Raw genomic sequence first — 19,640 nt, forward strand, 5'->3', positions numbered from 1 at the left:
CAAACCCTTGAGCTGAATGCACAACTGCCTTGCGCAGATACTTGCTAGACACTAGATGTGTGAAAGACAAAGGGAAGGCACTTGCTCTCATGGAACTTACTTATCATCTATACCTTCCTAAGGAACAGCTCCCTTTGATTCCTGGAAACCTTATAAACATTAGGGGACAAGACTGAGCGGAGTTGGGAAGTGGTGTTACTGCCAGGCACAGTCCATTCCCAATGGGAACCTCCATTAGGAGACAGTTTGGTGGCAGCCAGTCGAGAATTCAAGCATAGAAGTCTCTGAGATACATCGTTAAGTGGATGGTTATTATCCCTGAAGAAGTGGGTTGTGAGCTTGGAACTTGTTATGTGGCATCAGGGATCAGTTTTGAGGTTTAAAATCTAATATTATTTAGACACACACTTGATTTTATCTTGTAAAGGTGACTTGTATCAAGTTCTCCATAACACTCTTTGCATATTTATTTCTGTTAAACATATATAATGCTTAAAGCTCCTCATGGACTCTTTGGGGTCATATCAAGAAAATCATAAAGTTCTTAATGAGTTAGGAGAACATTTCTATGGTTCTTAAACATTTACATGACTTTTAAACCTTTTCTGACTTCCACCTACAGTAAAAAAAAAAAAACAAAAAACAAAACAATGTTACACTGTGACTTAATATACAAGTTTAAGTATATATGAAACAAAAGTATATATAATGGAAACAAAATTTCACCAAACAGTATTTACCCTTACTACTAGAGATATACTCAGATATTTCTGTTCTATTTTATATTTGTTTTAAAAATAAGCAACTCTGCTAACAGCATATTTCATTATTTTTAATTGCTTCCTACTAATGCATTGATAGGTACTCAAAAAATACTTGATAGGCTTGCTAATGGTTTTTGTAATAAAAGTATAATAAAGGTGATAATATTTATACATAATATTTCACTTTTATGGAAATAAATAACATGTCTAATATGAGACTGAATAACCTTGAAATAAAAATTTTAGAATAATAATTAGGTAGCAACACAGGTAAGAACAAAGCTTCCCAGCCTGAGCAAGAGCGAGACCCCATCTCTACTAAAAATAGAAAGAAATTATATGGACAGCTAAAAATATATATAGGCCGGGCGCGGTGGCTCACGCCTGTAATCCTAGCACTCTGGGAGGCCGAGGCGGGTGGATCGCTCGAGGTCGGGAGTTTGAGACCAGCCTGAGCAAGAGCGAGACCCCGTCTCTACTAAAAATAGAAAGAAATTATCTGGCCAACTAAAAATATAAAAAAAAAAAAAAAAAATTAGCCGGGCATGGTGGTGCATGCCTGTAGTCCCAGCTACTCGGGAGGCTGAGGCAGTAGGATCGCTTAAGCCCAGGAGTTTGAGGTTGCTGTGAGTGAGGCTGATGCCACGGCACTCACTCTAGCCAGGGCAACAAAGTGACACTCTGTCTCAAAAAAAAAATAAAATAAAATAAAAATAAAAAAATAATAATATATATAGAAAAAATTAGCCGGGCATGGTGGTGCATGCCTGTAGTCCCAGCTAATCGGGAGGCTGAGACAGGAGGATCGCTTGAGCTCAGGAGTTTGAGGTTGCTGTGAGCTAGGCTGACGCCACGGCACTCACTCTAGCCTGGGCAACAGAGTGAGACTCTGTCTCAAAAAAAAAAAAAAAAAAAAAAGAACAAAGCTCCAAAAATATCAATGTGTTAACAGTGAAACAAACAAAAAACCCTGTGACACTTCATTCAAGTGAGTAAAAATCATAAATTTCCACAGGATAGAAGATGTATGTTGCTCTGTCTGATTAATGTGAAATTCAATTTACATCAATCTGCTCAGGAAGGAGGAGTGTGAAATTTACCTGATACATTAATTTCGTATTTTACGGCATAAACAGCCAAACCCAGAAATCAGGAGTACAGGAAATTGGAATATCTGACAGTCTATTTTCAATTCAGCCTCGCTTCCCTGCTGCACCTCCGGGCAAGCCTGGCAGGTTCCCCCGACCTGTTCCCACACGAGCCTGCTTATGTACTAGTTTACCAGTTTTTCCTCAAACTGAAAACTACACTCTTCTACTTAGCTACATTCTGCCTCTCTCAGAGGTGGGCCCATGAATTTCTATTTATAAAAAGTTCCTGAGCAGATTATAATGCATGATAGCCAAGTCTATTTCACTCCTAAGTATTTATCTTATGGTGTCTTCTGTTGCAATTATTTTTAATATTTAGGTACAATCTTTAACTTCCTTACTTAGATTGAAAACTTCTAGAAGGCAAGATTGTTTAATACTTTTTTTGTCCCATTCCTAGTACCTAGGAGAGGGTCTAGTATACAGTAAGCATCAGTAAAGCTGGTTGACTGAATGAATTCACTCCATCAAACAGAATGAATGAACGAATAAATGACATCGTTTGAGGCATGTCAAAGGGCCACTTGTTTCACTGGCATGCCACAGTACTCTCAAATTACTGTAAATTATGTTTTAGGCACTATTTTCAGACAATGCCTGTTAAAGTATAAATAAGTTTCCTGGAAGGGATAACGTATCAATTGAGGATTGCAGTAACAAAGAGTGAGGGGCTTAAGGGACAGAAGGAAGCGATAAAAGTATGTTCTGGGAAAGTCGCAAAGCACTGGTGCAAGAGGGGGCAAGACAGAAAATGTGAAGGGCAGAGGCGCTTCCTAGGAAAGAACTGAGAAATCAGGGAAGCAGGGCTCAGAAAGGGTTGGCAGAAGACTTTGAATTTTGTCTTCCCAATTTTGTCTGGGGCTGGCCATAAATTCAAGGAGGAAGGGAGAGAGAAGGAGTGGAAAGTCTGGAACCAACTTTCAAAAGTGAACATGCTAAGGAAATAGAAAACACAGTTCATATTTCAATAACTACTATGTCAAAAGGTCTAACTTAGCGTATGTACTAGAATGTTGTCGCATTACCCAAGTAAGCAAATCCTCAGAATTTGGAAATATTTGTTAATGTTGAAACTGTATCACAATATTATATTGAAATTTTATAACATCATTACCATTACTTCTTTAAAAAGAAGAGAAGGACAAAAGGAGAGTGATCACAATTCCTATTAGGGAAAGCAAGATGCATTTTTAGAAGAAATAAGTAGATAAATCCTTGGAGTGAAGGTGAAACTCCGAGCACAGGGTCAGTAAGAAAAGGTGGTTGCAAAATTTTAAATAATAAGAAGAGAGGGATTTGTTACTGCTCCAAAGAGAAGGTGTGGAGAACAGAAAGGGAAAAGGAAAAAGAAAAAAAGCCCAGCATGGGGCACAAGCCAGTATGTGGAAACCCCAGATGGCAAAACAAATGTGGATGCAGGAGCTGGAGGATGAGGTCACAGCTGACATCTGAATAAGGGACCTAACAAATCATTTCAATGTCCAGGTGAATGGGCCACAGAATCACCTGTGTTTTGTCAATCTGTGTGAGAGTTAAGTTTCAACAATGAGTAACCTCTTATAATAAATGCCGTTTTCCATCCCTTGAGCTCACTATTTAGAAAGAATGTTTGAAAACCCAATCAAGTTAAATAATGAGAGAGGAGGCAACTGAGTTCTTCATTCATCACAGACTCGCTTATTTTTCAAGTGTTTTTGGTGTCCATTGAGGCACTGGGAGAAACCCTGATGAGCACAGCAAAGAGGGTGCTGGCTCTCTTGACACTCTTAAGCCCATGAAATTTCTTGGTTTCTGCTTGTAGCAGCTACCTGTGAGCTTTTTTCTCCTCCTTTAATATCCTAACCATTTTTAAACAAAACCCCCCAACTTAATTTCCTAAAACAATCTCTAGAACAAAGTACAACATACAGAGAGCCAGGGATTTGTAGGAAACCAACACAAAGGAAAGTTTGTTTTTAATAACTCCTTTTTCCTCATACGTTTCTAGTATGACTTGCCGTTTGTTAACTGCCACTTTTATTTTCCATCTGCAACAGTCTAAAGTAAATTGCAGTATAACTGAAAAACATGGCTGTCTTAGGGAACCATGACCTAGATGCTATTTGTTTTAACAGATTGAGCAGTGTGGTATAGGAAAAAGTATCTGACTCAGAATCAGACAGACAAGGCTATAGTCCTGGTCTAGCTTCTCTTATCTCCATGACCTTGAGAGAGTCATTTATTATCTCTGGGCCTTACTTTTATCATCTGGAAAATGAGGGGCTGAATCAGACAATCTTTGAGGTGCTTTCTTGCTCTAGGATTTTTTTGCTCTAAGGCTTTATAGTAAAAACTTATTATAAGTTAAATATTTTCTAACTGTGGCAGTTTAAAAAAGTTTAGTACTCATTCCGAACATTTAAAAATAGACACCTGAAAATAATTCACAGATACGAGACAAAAAGTTCTGAGAAGATCTTTTTTAAAAAAATTGGCACATCATGCTATTATGAAATCCCCATTTAGTGCTTTTATATTTAAACAGTTTAATTGGAATGGCATCTTAAATTCTCCAGATTTTTCTTATACAAGTTTCTTCTAGCATGTAAATCTCACAGGCCACTTAACTTCAACATCTTAATTTCCACTCACCTATGCCCTCACTCACATTGCTTCCACTTTACAACAATTCCAGTTTCCCTTCTTTATCCAAAAAATCCTGCCAGCTATTCCTTTTTCAGTAAGCTATCATCCCAATTCCTTATATCAATCACTAGGTCCTCAGATTTTGGAAACAAACTACAGGAGAGTTTTTTATATTGGCCTCTTTTTTTCTTTCCATTGAAGATCTCTCCCAGCATACTGTAGGAAAGGGAAATTGACTAGGTCACCCTGCTCCTTAAAAACCTTCAAATATTCACCTTTAATTACCAAAGAATATCTAAACTTCTTGTCCTGGCATTCAAGGGTTTCCAGAAGCTGATGAACTTGACAACCATATGCCTGATGATCTCCAGCCAATCCAGATGGCCATACTTCATGCCATCACCTCCATCTCCCCATCTCTACCTAGCAACATCCTATTTACTGTGCAGACCCCAGATCAAGACCCCTCATCTTGATAAAGGCTTTCCTGGCACTCTTTAGGAGCCTCCTGGGCCACAGCAACACTTCCCTCTCCCACGTCCTCAGCAGCAGATGGGAATGTATTACTCAGTTCGCAATACTGCTCAACACCTGTACTGTCTCTAATTCCTGTTTTCCCATACAACTGTGAGTTCTTTGAGGACAGGAAGCCATGTATCAGTCTCCAGGGCCTGATGCTGTCACAGGATCACACAGCTCCAGGGAGTGCCATACCCTTCTACGTAATAACACTTCCATACGCCATTCACTCAATTTTTCACCCGGAATGAATGATAGAATTGTCAGTAGGGAACTGATTACACATAAGAACATGAATCCCCCTACCCAAAATAAACAAATGGTTCCTTCTATATCTATGATTTTGATTCAAGAAAGCAAAGTTAAATTTGAAAATGGGAAAAAGAAATGTATTTAATTTTAAGATGATGGAATAAAGCAAGCTTCATTTGAAGATAAAATTCTGTGTCATTCACAAGCATAAGAGGAAGCTGATATAAAGACGTCAAAAACCTCTAAATAAGGTGTGGAACAAAAGAGAGCATAGTGGGAGGAATCACTCCTGGCAGGTCGGCCCTCCCAGATGGATGCTCCCTGTGTACTTAATTAACATTCTATGTGCAGACAGTGATTTCTATCAATGAGAATTATTGGCATATAAACCAAACTCCCTCTTTTGAATTGTAAGATGGTCCAAAGTACAATGCTGCTACACCAGAAGGCAAGGGAAAAGCCTAATACTTGTTTCCTTTAAAGAAAGAAAATCATGTGCGTTAGTATATTTTAATCAAATAATTTTGTTTGCTTATAATTTTCAGTGAAAATTTTCTAGTTTGAGATGTAACATAGAAAAACTGTGATTACTATATTTCGTAAGTAGATAAGATGATTCCAGGCAACAGCATTTTTAAAGTTTATTTCTGGATTCTTCAGGAGGAAAATGTACCAGATAAACATACTATAGGTATTTATAAATAATAATGGTACAAGTAATGGTACCTGTTTTCTTCTCTAAGATCATGTTCCAAGGCTTGAGTCTCCCGCTGCAACTTCTGGGATCTTGTGTGGTTTCTCCAGGCCCGCAGGACCTTCAGTTGAATCTTCCAGTCGGACAGAGTCCCAGCTTTCCCCAGCTTCATCCTATGATCGAGAATCAGCTTGTGCCAGGCAGAGAAATACCGCTTTTGACACTGCAGTGGAAACATTTGGAATATCACCACCCATCAGCGATAGTGTTTCTAATACCTAATATTGAGAGCCCTCTCCTCAGATTTTCCCCACATGCTTTTTTAACCTAATCTAGGAAGTGTTGTCTTGATGGAAGACAACAGACAAAGCACAATTCCTTGATGCTAATAGTGACAAGAAATATTCAAGTCATGCAACTGAGGGATTGTCAGCCTCATGACTTAAAGTAAAATACTTAATTTTCATTGTAAGACATCAGTCCTGTGGGGAGCCGGAATAACAACTTACATCTAAGACATGAAGTAAAGGGCTTGTTTGAGAAGCTTGAAACACTTGCTTCCGATATGACTTCCCCTGCCAGGCTGTTTTGGAGCTTAAAATACCAACGATTTAATTCATTCCTGTTACTGACAACACTGATGTCCTACACAAGTAAGCATGGGAGATCCCAAGAGGATAGAATGGGGTCTCTGGCACTTGAGAATAAAACAGCTAAAAAGCAATAAATTCAGCTCAGCTGCTATTGACCACATCAAAGCATGAGTGAGCCTTGAGAGAAGAGATGTTCAGGCTGCCTGCAATCTTCCACTATATGCAACTGACAGCAAATTAGACAAAGTCTACTGACCGTAAGGATGTCCCCAGAGTAGTACTTTACTCATAATCCTAGTCTAAGAAAATCCCTGAGACCTAGTCCTTGCCTATATCTTCTACTTTCTCAGCAAGTTTTATGCACCTTCTAGATGAAATTACTTTCAGCTTTCAGCTTTAACACCAAACATGCTGTTTCACACTTTCCTATCAACGTTCATACTAATTTCTCTGTCCTTCTTTTCTGCTCTCTCTCTGTCTGACTACTACTTCAGGAGTCACCTCTCTCAAGAAGCTCTCCTATTCCTTTTAAAGTATAAAAATAAAAAAAATATAAAAAAAAAAAGAGAAAGAAAAAAAAAAAAAAGAAGAAGCTCTCCTACGACCAACTCCTCTCCCCAAATGTAAGCCCCTAATCCACTGTGTTCCCAGAGCAATCTATGCTTTCTTAAGTCAATCACTCATCATACTATGCCATAATCACTGGTTTACTGACTTCCACAACACTGTGAGTCTCCTGAGAGAAGGGAATAGGTCCCACAAATGGGATGGCAAATCTAAGAGCGGCACAGAGTGTGGGAGCACAAAAACAGAAAGTAACCACACAGGAAGTGACTTTGTGAGAAGTATGGGGGATGCCTGACAGCCAGCTTCAAGAACTTGGCAGCTTTATCAGGGTCAGCTCCATTTACTGCTTCCTCCTCTGTAAAAATATTTAACTTTCACCATTTCAACTTTTACTAAGCACCTACCACTGTGTTTGAATTTGCGAACTCTGAACACAATCGTTTAAGATATAATCTCTACTTTTGGTAGGTTACAGGAAGAGAGGATATATAAATAAAAAGACCAATAACATAAGAAAGGATATGCTAGAATTCTTAGCAATAGCCCATTTGGCCAGAATGGAGATCAGTTATATTCCCATTTAGACAAACTACACAATATTCTTTATTATAATTTCTCACTAGGAGAAACGATGGTAAATTTTAAAAAGCCCTTATTCCCTTTCCTTTATGTCAAAGGAGGACACATTTTCCAGACCTTCACTTTAGATCCCTGAAAGGAAGGAAGAATGGAAGAAAGGAAGGAAGGAAGGGAGGAAGGAAAGGAGATATACTATTGGGTAAGCCTTCAGTCATAACAAGAAGCTGCCAGGTTGAGGGGGTATGCTTTTTCCATTATTTATCTGCTCCATAAAATATGACATAGAAAAAAATGGTGTTAACTTGTGTGCCATAGTCAAAGGAAAATATCTGGCTTCTATTTGCCAGATTCATTAAGAGATTCTTCTTTAATGCCTTGGTGAAATATTCTATGCATAACTATTTCTAATTTTAACTCTTGGATTATTTCTAATGATGAAACAGTACAAACATAATCCACCTTGACAATAACAATACTATAAATAGTGTCCTTGAATTTCTATGGTCCTTTTCTCTGTAAAGTTCAAAGCAATTTACATGTACCATTTTATTAATTTTGAGACCATAATTACAAAATAGAAATTGTAGATATTATTATGATTTATCTTACCAAACTAAAACTTTAAGTACAGGAAGGTATAATGGCTAAATTCACAAAGTAAAGAGTTAGTGATACACCTAAGGAATTAGGCACCCTGATGACTCTAATATATTAGGCAAAAAGTCTCTCCCAAAAAGGAAGGGCAAATTTTTTGCTCCTTTTATAATGGAAAACAAACAAACAAACAAAAAAAAAACAACCCCTACATATAACTTAACCATGGTAAAAAAAGCATTGGTTAGGAACATATCTGAGTTTAGGTAGGAAAATTTTGAGTTGAGATGTTGAGAGTAAAATGCCTGGTTTTAAAGGTATAATGCCATTTTACCACTCAGAAGTTAACAACAGCAAAGTGACAGACTCATACAGCAACTGCTTTCTTGAAATTGACTTGCTATTGGTTTTTTCCTGCCTATTCAAAAAAGCAATCCCATTAAAATTTTTTTGATTTTTATTTTTTATTGATACATATTTTACATATTTATGGGGTATATATAGATATTTTGTTACATTTATTGAATGTATAATGATCAAGTCAAGGTATCTGAGATGTCCATCACTTTGAATATTATCATTTCTATGTGTTGGAAACAATTCAAGTTCTCTCTTCTAGCTACTTTGAAATATACTATAGTCACTCTACATTGTTAACTATAAATTTGAAATGTACTACAGTCTACATTGTTAACTATAGTCACTCTACTCTGCCGTTGAACAACAGAATTTACACCTTGTATCTAACTGTATGTTTTTAACTGTTAACCTACATCTCATTCACTGCTCCCTGCCACCCGCCCACCCTTCCCAGCCTCTAATATCTATCATTCTACTCTCTACCTTTATGAGATCAACTCTTTTAGCTCTCACATATGAATAAGAACATGTAATATTTGTCTTTCTGTGCCTGGCTTATTTCATTTAACATAATGACCTCCAGTTCCATCCATGTTACTGCAAATTATATGATATCATTTTTTTTTATGGCCAAATAGTATTCCATGCAGTATACACACTACATTTTCTTGACCCATTTGTCTGCTGATGAACACTTAGGTTGATTCCATATGTTTGTGAATAGTGTTGCAATAAACAATGTGAGAGAGGTATCTCTTTGATATACTGATTTCTTTTCCTTTGAATAAATACCTAACAGTGGGAGCAATCCCATTAAAATTTAAATAAAAAAGCAAAGCATGAATCAAGAAAAGCTGCTTAGTTATTCTTGATTCGTAGCAAACATTATTCAGGTAAACACGAGTCCCATAAATATGCTCGGAAGAAAATATTTGGGAAAGGAACATACTCTCAGTCCTGTCTCCTCTGGAAGAAGATGCTAGCTCTCTGTTTTTATTTAGAAGGGCGGAGAAGTGGCACATTTCCACAGACATGATCTATTTATTCTCTCTACTCCTCCCGCCCCCTGCTGCTCCCAGGCCTGCTTCTCCTCTTCAGTTCTACATTCTGGAACTACAATAATGCTCTATCTTTTTGCTCTTTGAACAAGAACTATTATTTAAAACCGTAACTGGGTTGGAAGAGGATTACTTTTTTTCTTTTAAGCCAAGAGAACTTAAAGTTTTAACTAGCCAGGTAACTATTCTGACTCCCCTCCAGTTCTCTCCTAGTTCATTTATTTTTGTACCATGTTTTTATTCTGGTAGATTTTCAAATATAGCATTCTCTTCCTAACTTCTACCATCTCTTTATCATTATTGTGGTGATAATTCAAGTTTGATATAAGTAAATAAAATACAGAAAATCACTGTGGGAAGAACTGTTCCTAAGTATATGCCTATAATAATTTCTAAAATAAAATACTACAAGGTGAAATTTAGAAAGTTTTAAAATGAAATGGTTTCCTCCCCTCAAAATCTTCCACAAGACATCATTTGGTTGTTAAGGATTCCACTGAAGAGAAGAAATGACAGCTTGCCCTGCTAAATTTATTACCTGCACTGGAGTTGCCCTTGTTCTGTTGGCAAGAAAAGCTCTTTCCTGAAGTGTAATCACACTGCTGTCACCGGGAATGATTGACACTAGGTGGAACAGCAATTTGCTATCTAATCTTCATTGTAATTCTAACCCTGTCACTAGAGATGCTTGTTCTGATTAATGAAGTGGGTAACTCATCAAAATTTCTTAGCTATTTCCCTTTTGTCAGAAAGCTCAGTGATAATTGCATCAAAATTCTCTGTCACAGAAAAATAAACAATGAATTGTAAAGAGGACAAAAATGTCAACAAGTTTACAAGTTATTTTTGCTGAATGGAACTAACTGTGGTACAACTAGTGGTCTAGGGGAGTTGGCCAAGGCTTGAATGTCAGGCAGAAAGCTTCATTCCCTCTCAGCCCCCACCCCCACCCCCCAAGTAACTCCTTGCTGTTCCCAGGCCAAAAGGAAAAGAAACCCTACGGCTACAAAAGGAAGTAATAATCTCCAACTTTTGTTTTCTTTTTGGGGACAACTATAGCTGGGCAAAATACTCTACAGACACCATGAAGTGCCTGGGGGCTGGAGAGAGGAGGATCTTTATCATGGCAAAATAAATCTTCAGTGGGAAGGAGAAGCACTGAATTTTGCCATGGAAAAGCAGTATCCTATGACCCATTCTATTCCTGATTTTCATAATAATCTTGCCCCAAAGAAAAGAGAGGAAATCACAGCACCCCTGTAGCCCCCAACCATATACACTCCTATAACTAATTACATTAGAGGAAATACATTCAGTTCCCAGAACACAGTGCTAAGACTTGCTGCTGGGTTCCACACAAAAGCCTAGAGGTCTTAACTTTGATGACCACGGCTGTGCAAAATGCTACTACTGGCTATGGACAAAAATTACTTCTGTTATATCCCAGAAGATGTGATGCCCACTTTACTTCTGTATTTAAAATTTTTTTCTTTCCTCTTTTAAACTTTTTTTAAAAAAGACTCTTATTTCAGAAATTTAACAAACACACCTAACAATAGAACAGAAGAATAAACCTTCACCCAGCTTCAAAAATTATCAACATTTGCCAATCTTGTTTTGTCTCTTCCCTACCAACTTTTTTCTTCTGTCATAGACATCCAAATATTACATCATTTTACCTATAACTGTGTCAACATGTACCACTAACATAAGAAAGTTTTGTAAATTCTGCTAAAAAGTTTCAATCAATAATATTGCTGTAATTATCTAATGGTTATTCTGTTTCACTCTAGAATAAGTAGAATTTCTGGAAGCAATCACTTAGTCTCACCACATAGTAAATTCTTAATGAGTAAAACTCTCTGGGCTCTTTTAAAGAAAAAAGACTGTAATGCAGCCTATAACCTGATTACTCATTAGGATAGGGCTCCTTTCCCAACACAGTCTGGAACCGTTCTCATGATCTCATGATTTTAGGAAAGGAAGATCTACTGTCTCCCATCGTCTTCTCTTTCCCTTTCTCTTTACTTCCTTTGACACTTTCTTCCCCTTCTCCACCCAAATCCCTATTCCCTGCCCACTCTTCTCCACCCTTGGCCACAGACACAAACTATGCCAAGAACACAGCTTACCTCAGAATATATCAGACAAATACCTGGTTTACCTCTAGAGTAATCTGACAGTAAGACAATGATGGGATGTCATTTGTTCCTCACCCACATGGCTCTCAAGATCCTTATAAATATTCACCTGAAACATCTAGTATTTAGGAGAAAAGATACTCTACTCTGTAAAATTTTAGAGAATGGGCTTCATTTATACCAAAGACCCTTTTCTCAGTTTTTTAATTTAGTAAGCATTTTATTAAATAGTAATACCACAACATTACATTTGTGTAGTTTCCTATGAGTTTTACAAACATTATTTCCTTTGAGTCTCACCATCATCCTCAAATTTGAGGTCAAATAGGAAAAAATCTCATTACACTTAATTTTGAACAGTAATTTTTGCTTCCATTTCTCTCTGCAAAGTGTATACATACACACATGCACTGTTCGTGACACTGTACCTATGTCAATGTTGTTTCCTATTCCTAAAAAACCTTTTCTCTGCTAGACCATCCTTTTCTCAATTTTTTAAAAGAAAGATTTAATTGCTACTTTTAAGAAATTTGCTACTTTTTTTTTCCAGAAAAAATCATATGTCTAAAAATAAGAACCTCTGGGATCAAAAAAAGCTTCACAGCACTTTGAAAAGCAAAACACCAGCCCAGTATTTTGGTAACTTAGCCATCACTGCCCACTCTGTGAGAATGGGAAATCTGGGTTACTCGTAGGGTGAGAGAAGAAAGAACATAATAAGACAATAAATAAAAAACCTCCTTAATAAATGGATACAACTGTAGATGAAAAATTTCTATACAGTTGGATACAGAAAATAAAATAAAATGCTTCAAACCCCTCCTAAAATGTATACCATACATTGTCCTTGGCAGTAAACCTAGAGAGGAGAGTTATATGAATCCCAATATTCTTCTCATGGGTATGCTGGCATTTCTCTTTCTTTGCAGTTTTCTTTGTGAAGAGGCTTTTTTCCTTCATCTCCCTCTTCAAACATAAGATAACATTGCTGAGAGGATGGTTGTTGCTATGTGTCAGCTCAGAAATGGTTTTGCTTCAGTGGTGTGCAGGCAGTCCTGATAAAACTAAGATCTTTTGAGAGGAATCATGGGCTATAAATGAGGTGTTTAACTACAGTTTCCATCATCCTCAGAAAAAAAAATACAGGCCTCTTTTCCATACACAGTATCTCCACATTTCCTTGGTTTAGTTTGAGGTGGACTTTGGAAGGTGCTATGCCACAAGCATAACTTTTAAGAATGAATGATTCCTTTGGGTCATTACTATCCTGCTCTGTAATAGAAAAACTCAACCAAATAAGGAAACCAAAACCTTCCCCCAGAGAACTAAGATGTAGGTTATTGTCACCCATCTTTCGTTGTTCCCTTCACTTTTCACAAGCAGGAAAGATCATGGAGTTTCTAATCTTATTAAGAAAACAAAAAATGTATTTCAAAATAAAATGAGAATTAAGAAGGCCATTTTCCAAATAGTGTATGAATTTCATAGTTAATCCCTTGTTGTTTCTGCTAATTAGCAGAGACACGTGGAATGCTGAATCTCCCCAAGAGATTTCAGTGCAAGATCAAAGAGAAAATAGGATAGGCTGGAAGCAGAAAGTTTCTATACAAAACACAGATGTTTTTGATAAAGCAAAGAGACTTGACAATTAAGTATGTAGGAAAGATGCCTGAATAGTGCTGCACCTGAACTTGTGTTTTGGTAAGACAGCCTGTTTCTCTCAGAAAGTCTCCTATTAAAATAACATGGCCCAAATGAGATGTTAAGAGATTGTTTTGAGGAACAAATAAAATCCAGAGTCAAAGCACAAAGAATTACAGGAATTAAAGGAATCTGAGCTAGAGCAATTCCTAAAAACAGATTTTGTAAAGTCTTCCTGCAACTACTCTATACAGCTGTTTCTGGAGGGTTAATGTCAGCAAAACATTTTGAAGGTGCTGACAAGAGCTTCCAGTTATCTAGCTACTCACTGCTCACTGCATTTTCCTCCTTCTTATCCCATGGTCATAGCTAGGCTCCTGAGTATCCAAGTTTCACTATACAAGGGCAGCTTCAGGCTCCTTTAGAGCCAGGTTAGGAGTGTGGACTGGGACCAAGACAATGAGCCCAGAAGGCCTGACTATTCCTGTAGCCTTTACCAGAGGACTGTCCTGTCTCCAACCAAGTCTATGTAAAAGCCTGCTAGGTAGATTTTTATCATGTCTCAGTTATACCCATATACACTGGGGAAATCTAAATTAGAGGTTCACAACCACATTACAAATGAATAGCAATCACACTGAAAGAGGAGGGGAAGAAAAGAGCTAACCTCAGTAACTTTGGAAAACAATATTTTGACTGAATACTGTAAGGTCAAAACCAAAAATAACTGTACAAATATTAAGCTTTAGTTAGTACATTTGTTTCGATAGTGGTATGGGTTAGCAATTCTGAAACTACTTTTACAGTATACTAGGATTGAACTAATAAGTAAATATAGTGTAGACAATGACAGCCAGGTTTCTTACTGTCAGAGGAGGAAGTTACAAATGAGAAAGAGGGAAAAGGGACACTGAAACCTCTGATGCTGGATTATTGAAAATATCATTATGAATTCACAATTGCTTTTATACACACACACACACACACACACACACACACACATACGGACACAGAACTAAGTTACAAATAAGGAAAGGAGGAAGAATAACAAGACCTTTGTGTTGCTGTACTGGAATTGCAGTTACCAGTATGAATTTGTTGATTTTAATAGGTATACAGATGGACAAACAGAAATGTTAATAAATCTAATATGTATATGTGTGGGTTAATATACATACATATATAATATTTTCTAGCTCTGTCTGCTGAGAGGGCCTAGTAACAATGACACCCCAGTAACAGTGATCACACCTACTGCCCAGATCTTGGTTTCTAAAGACCATTCTCCAATAAAAGGGCGTTGGTGGTATAGTGGTGAGCATAGCTGCCTCCAATAAAAGGAACCAAGGTTCCATACAGACAGGTTGATTCCAGGGCTAGGACAGGGAAAACACAAGATGAGCCTGGTGTATCTTGTAGTGCCACAAAAAAAAAAGGATGGAAGCATAATGAAAGGGCAAAGGAGCCAACCGGAAAGATTTCCCAATGTCCAAAGTTGGAACAATTTGAATAACAATGTAAACAACCAAAATACTAGATTATGAGCCATAGAACAAAATAAATATCGATGAGCCCATACTGAATAAATAATTGCATAAATAAATGAATAAATAAATAAATAGGGGAATAGTTCTTTCTAGAAGAATTTCAGTTAACAAATATAGAAGAATGAGAAATATACAAAAATCACCATTAGACAAATACCACATTAATAATTGCTGTGGGCAAGACCCATCAATGTATGCTAAAGTTAATGGCTGACAGTTTAAGGAGAAACAAGATATTTACACAGTTTCACAATATCTCCCACAAGACATGAAAAAAGAAAAATAGCAACTTTACAGTGGAGAAACCCAGCACACACATACTTAACCAAGTGATTGAAGTTGACGCCAACAATTATGTACTCTTTAATAGGATATACAGAGAAGGGTCACTTATTATAGCATTCTTATCAAAATTGCAAAATCTCAATCAAAGCAGGAGAAAACACCAGAAAACTCAAATTGAGAGACATTCTACAAAATACCTCACCAGTTCTCTTAAAAATGTCAAGCTCATAGAAGACAAGGAATAACTGAGGAAATGTCATAGACTGGACAAGGCTACGACAATGCAATGCGAAATTATGGATCGAGTCTGGAACAGGAAAAGGACTTCAGTGGAAAAACTGGCAATATTCTCATAGGGTCTACAGTTTAGTTAATGGTATTTAATGATATTGTACCAATGTTAATTTCCTAGTTTTGATAATTATACTATGCTTATGTAAAATGTTAACATTGGGAAAAGAAGGGTGAAGGGTATTCTGGAACTCTCTGCACTATTTTTGCAACTTTTCTGCATATCAAAAATTATTTTGAAATAAAAAATAATAAAGCATAGGTGCAAATCAAGCAAAAACTGTGGCAGAGTAGGGGTACTTTATTCATTATATCTCATTTCCCCTTTTTAAATACACTGACTGGTCCTTATAAAACCAAGTAATCTGTTTTTAGATGTGTCACTAATTTTGTAAAACTCTGTTTATGGAACTAACATTTGTATCTAGCAGTTTCATCGAAAACTTATATAATTGTACAGTAGACTTCAGTATACTTAAAAATTAATTTTTAAGAGAACACATGTTGTAGTTACCTCTCATTCATATCATGGTACTTTTTCCTTATGCCTTCTCAAGATGGCCCCCTGAATACTCATTTCTCTTCCTATTTTCTCTTAAAAATCTAAACTGTTATTATAGGAGGATATACTAACTCCATCTGTTTCATGAAGGATGCAGAATCTAAGAGTCCTTGCTAATCTTTCTCAAAATGTTAATTCCAACTCCTAATATTTCCTCCTACCACATTTCCTTCTCTTTTCCTGAAGCCAAAACTCTGACCAAATTTTGTTGTTTAATGTCTGAATAATTACAACTACCTGCCTATCAGTCCAAAATGCTGCCATCAAATGTGTCTATCTTTTTTAAAAATATTGTCTTGACCATCTTATTTTTTTCTCATATCTTAGTTTTCCAAATCATATTCTGTTATTGATTTCCAGGGCCTTTATAAGTCTATCCCTACATTTATCAAGCACCCTCAATATCTTCCTAACATTTTCTTTTCCCTTGTTAAATCCATTCATTCATGTATTTATTTCATTAACTTTCACTGAATTTCAGCAATGCCTAAGGCACTGGGGTGGGTATTGTAGGATATAAAATACACATATTTATTTTTTCTCATTCAACCTTTTCATTTACAAATCTGCCAAGTAGTTACTTTTACCTGAAATGTTATAAGCCCCTAATTCACACCTTTAGCAAACACACTTCATCAAAAAAAACTGCTTTAAGTAGCCTGAGGTGAATATCTCTCTATGAAAAATTGGCCAGTTATTTTTACAAAAAGAGAAAGAAAAAGAAAGGGAAAAAGGGTAAAATAAAATGTAGACCATTATAAAGAGAAGAGCAGACATAAGTATATTATTGGTTTAGGATCTGAGCTACCAAAAGGCAAGTAACTCGTTCTTATATCTTCTGAATAATTCAGAACACAATGGTCCTTAAGACTATCAAAGTAGAACCCAAGCTTTGAAAAATTGTCAGAGAGCTACCTTAGTATTACAGTTAAATGCTATTCTGAAGAGGGTAATTTAGGAATTACCCCCCTAAATTTATCCCCCCAATTTTCAGGATCTCATGAGAATATATAAAGAATAGTCTTAGATTGGTATACTGCCCTGTGTACCAGCTCAGCTGGGCAGCACAGAACAAATGGTGTGGGAAGTTTTGGTATATGTGATGAGGCTCAGTTGGGCTTAGTGTTTACTTTATCCCATCTCTGATGGAGCTCCTCGTCATTTATACTACAGAACACTGAATAAAGAGACATTACAAATCTCACCTGTTGATTTTCCTTGAAAGTTTGGATTAATAACTCTTTCAGTTTCCTTTTTTTTTCTTTTGCCATTTTTTCTTCATCCAGAAGAATGTGAGCACTTTGAAACGTGCCTTTTTCTAGAATCTTTTGAGAATTTTCTTCTTGCCTTTTCTTCTCTCTATTAATAACAATTTAAAAATACATGTATGTACAATAGATTTAAAAATGAGTAATTACTACCTACTATAGTGGAATGAATACTGAATTTTCCATCAGAAGACACAGATTTTTAGATCTGGCTCTAAAACTATGTGGTAGGGTGTTTTGGAGTGCAGGGAAGCCTTAGTTTATTTCTTCATAAAATACAGATTAAATGAAATAAAATTGTTATAAAGTACATTGAAAAGTAGAAGGTCCTATAGATACTTTAGTATTTTAATTGCGTTTAACAATGAGCCATACTCTGATCAAAACTTGAGAGTTAACAACTACTAGGTATTCTCTAATGTAGAGAATAATAAATTCTCTCTCTTCTTATAGTGGGGAAGAAAAAAGGATCTTCAAGTAAGAAAAGAAGATTTATACCACAAAGCAAGGTTTCTAGGAAGAAAAATAATAGAATAATCAAGTGTTATTGACTAAGGAGAGAATGGAATCTAGAATAATTTTAAAATAGCTGAAAAGAGAAAAAAAATAGAACTTAATGAGGAAAAGGCACTTAGACAAGTAATCAGAATCGCTTACTAACTCTATTGCTCATCTTTCTGGTAATCCCCTCTCCCACCCACCTGTCTATTCTTCCTCATCCAGGCCATCCCTCCTTCACTCACCAATTCAAGCAAGCTCATAGCTATGGCCTTCTTACTGGGGTATATTTACTACATAGGTATGTGTATGTCTATAAAGTATATACTATTAATGATGTGGCAAACATAGATCCTAGCCAGAAATCAGAATTCATAAGCTCTGGCCACAAAGCAGCTGTGAAAACTCAGACAAGTCACCTAGTCTTTCTAGAACTTCACTTTATAGTTGTGGAGACTCAGATTGAGAGGGATGCCAGAATACTGTATGGATATTCCATCATTCATTCTCATATATCATACAGAGGCATACAATGTTATGTTTTATTACCAGTGATGTTAACCATCATTTGGTTAAGTTGGTTCAGCATAAACTTATTATCTTTCCCTTCATAATTAATAAGTACCTTCAAAGAGATACTTTAAAACTATGCAATAAAGCAGATTTAAGATAGCTTACAAATAAGTTAAAAGGCCCTACCAACAATAAAATTTTACTGACTCTTTCCAATCTACTAATGCTATAACAATATTATATTAGATAGTGATAGGCAGGTCATGGAGAGCATTAAAGAAATATAGTTCTAATACCATGAATCTGATTTTTAAAAATAACATTAGAATATACATATATGTGATGAAAGTAGTATCTGCTCATTGTGAAAAACTAGGGAGGAATAAAAGCCATCCCTATTTCCACCCGGAAAAAAAATGTCATTCCTGTTTTATTATACAATCATTATTTAATAATTTCCCTAATATTTATTAATGTCTGCTATTATAAATAATGTTATTTTAAATATCTTTGTGTACAAATCTTTAAAGGTCTGCTTTTCTGATCATTTTCTGAGAGCAGTTTTCCTAGCACTGGAATTCCCAGGTCAAGGGATAATCCATTTTATGACTCTTGCTTGTTGCTAAATTGCTTTCTGAAAAGTTTAAATCAGTATATCCACAAGAAGTACAACATATTATCTGTTCTCACTGTAACCACAGATAAGATTTTAACTTCTAAAAGAAATGACTGGTCAGTGAACATCTGTTGAGTGCCCACTGTGAGCAGAACATTCTGCTACCATCAAATGTTACTTGTTTTCACAATTCATTTTAGGTCAGCCTAGTTTTTCCAGGGCTTGGGATCAATCTGAAAAGCAAGGTTGACTTTAGAAAGAACTCACTAAAACACTGGCGACTGCTTTCTGAAAGGAACAGCAATCTGGAGGAGGCCTGAGCCTGGTACTTGAAGGAATGAAGTACATCCACTGCTGGGCTGTCTTAAATTGGGTAGAATATGAGCAATCAAAATCATGGGGGAAAAGCTGATGACAGTGGGAAGGATTATCTAATAAGTCTTTCTGGCCTCTCAGTTTGAGTGTTCAGACACTTTAGTCACATTGTTTCAAGATTTTTGCAGTTCATGCATCAGTGCTGTT

The 19,640-nt window shown here is 36.4% G+C and overlaps 1 protein-coding gene across 1 annotated transcript in view; it reads right to left on the reverse strand.

The window, feature by feature from the left end:
- CCDC191 (coiled-coil domain containing 191) overlaps positions 1-19,640 on the reverse strand; it is an 83,904-nt gene that overhangs the window by 42,714 nt on the left and 21,550 nt on the right. The window contains exons 7-8 of the mRNA XM_069472633.1: positions 17,429-17,582; positions 6,038-6,228 (exon numbers count right to left, since the gene is read on the reverse strand). Of these exons, the coding sequence (XP_069328734.1) occupies positions 6,038-6,228; positions 17,429-17,582 (345 nt within the window). The remainder of the gene's footprint in view (positions 1-6,037; positions 6,229-17,428; positions 17,583-19,640) is intronic.

The sequence above is a fragment of the Eulemur rufifrons genome, chromosome 7 (assembly GCF_041146395.1).
Source record: "Eulemur rufifrons isolate Redbay chromosome 7, OSU_ERuf_1, whole genome shotgun sequence".
Classification (NCBI taxonomy): domain Eukaryota; kingdom Metazoa; phylum Chordata; class Mammalia; order Primates; family Lemuridae; genus Eulemur; species Eulemur rufifrons.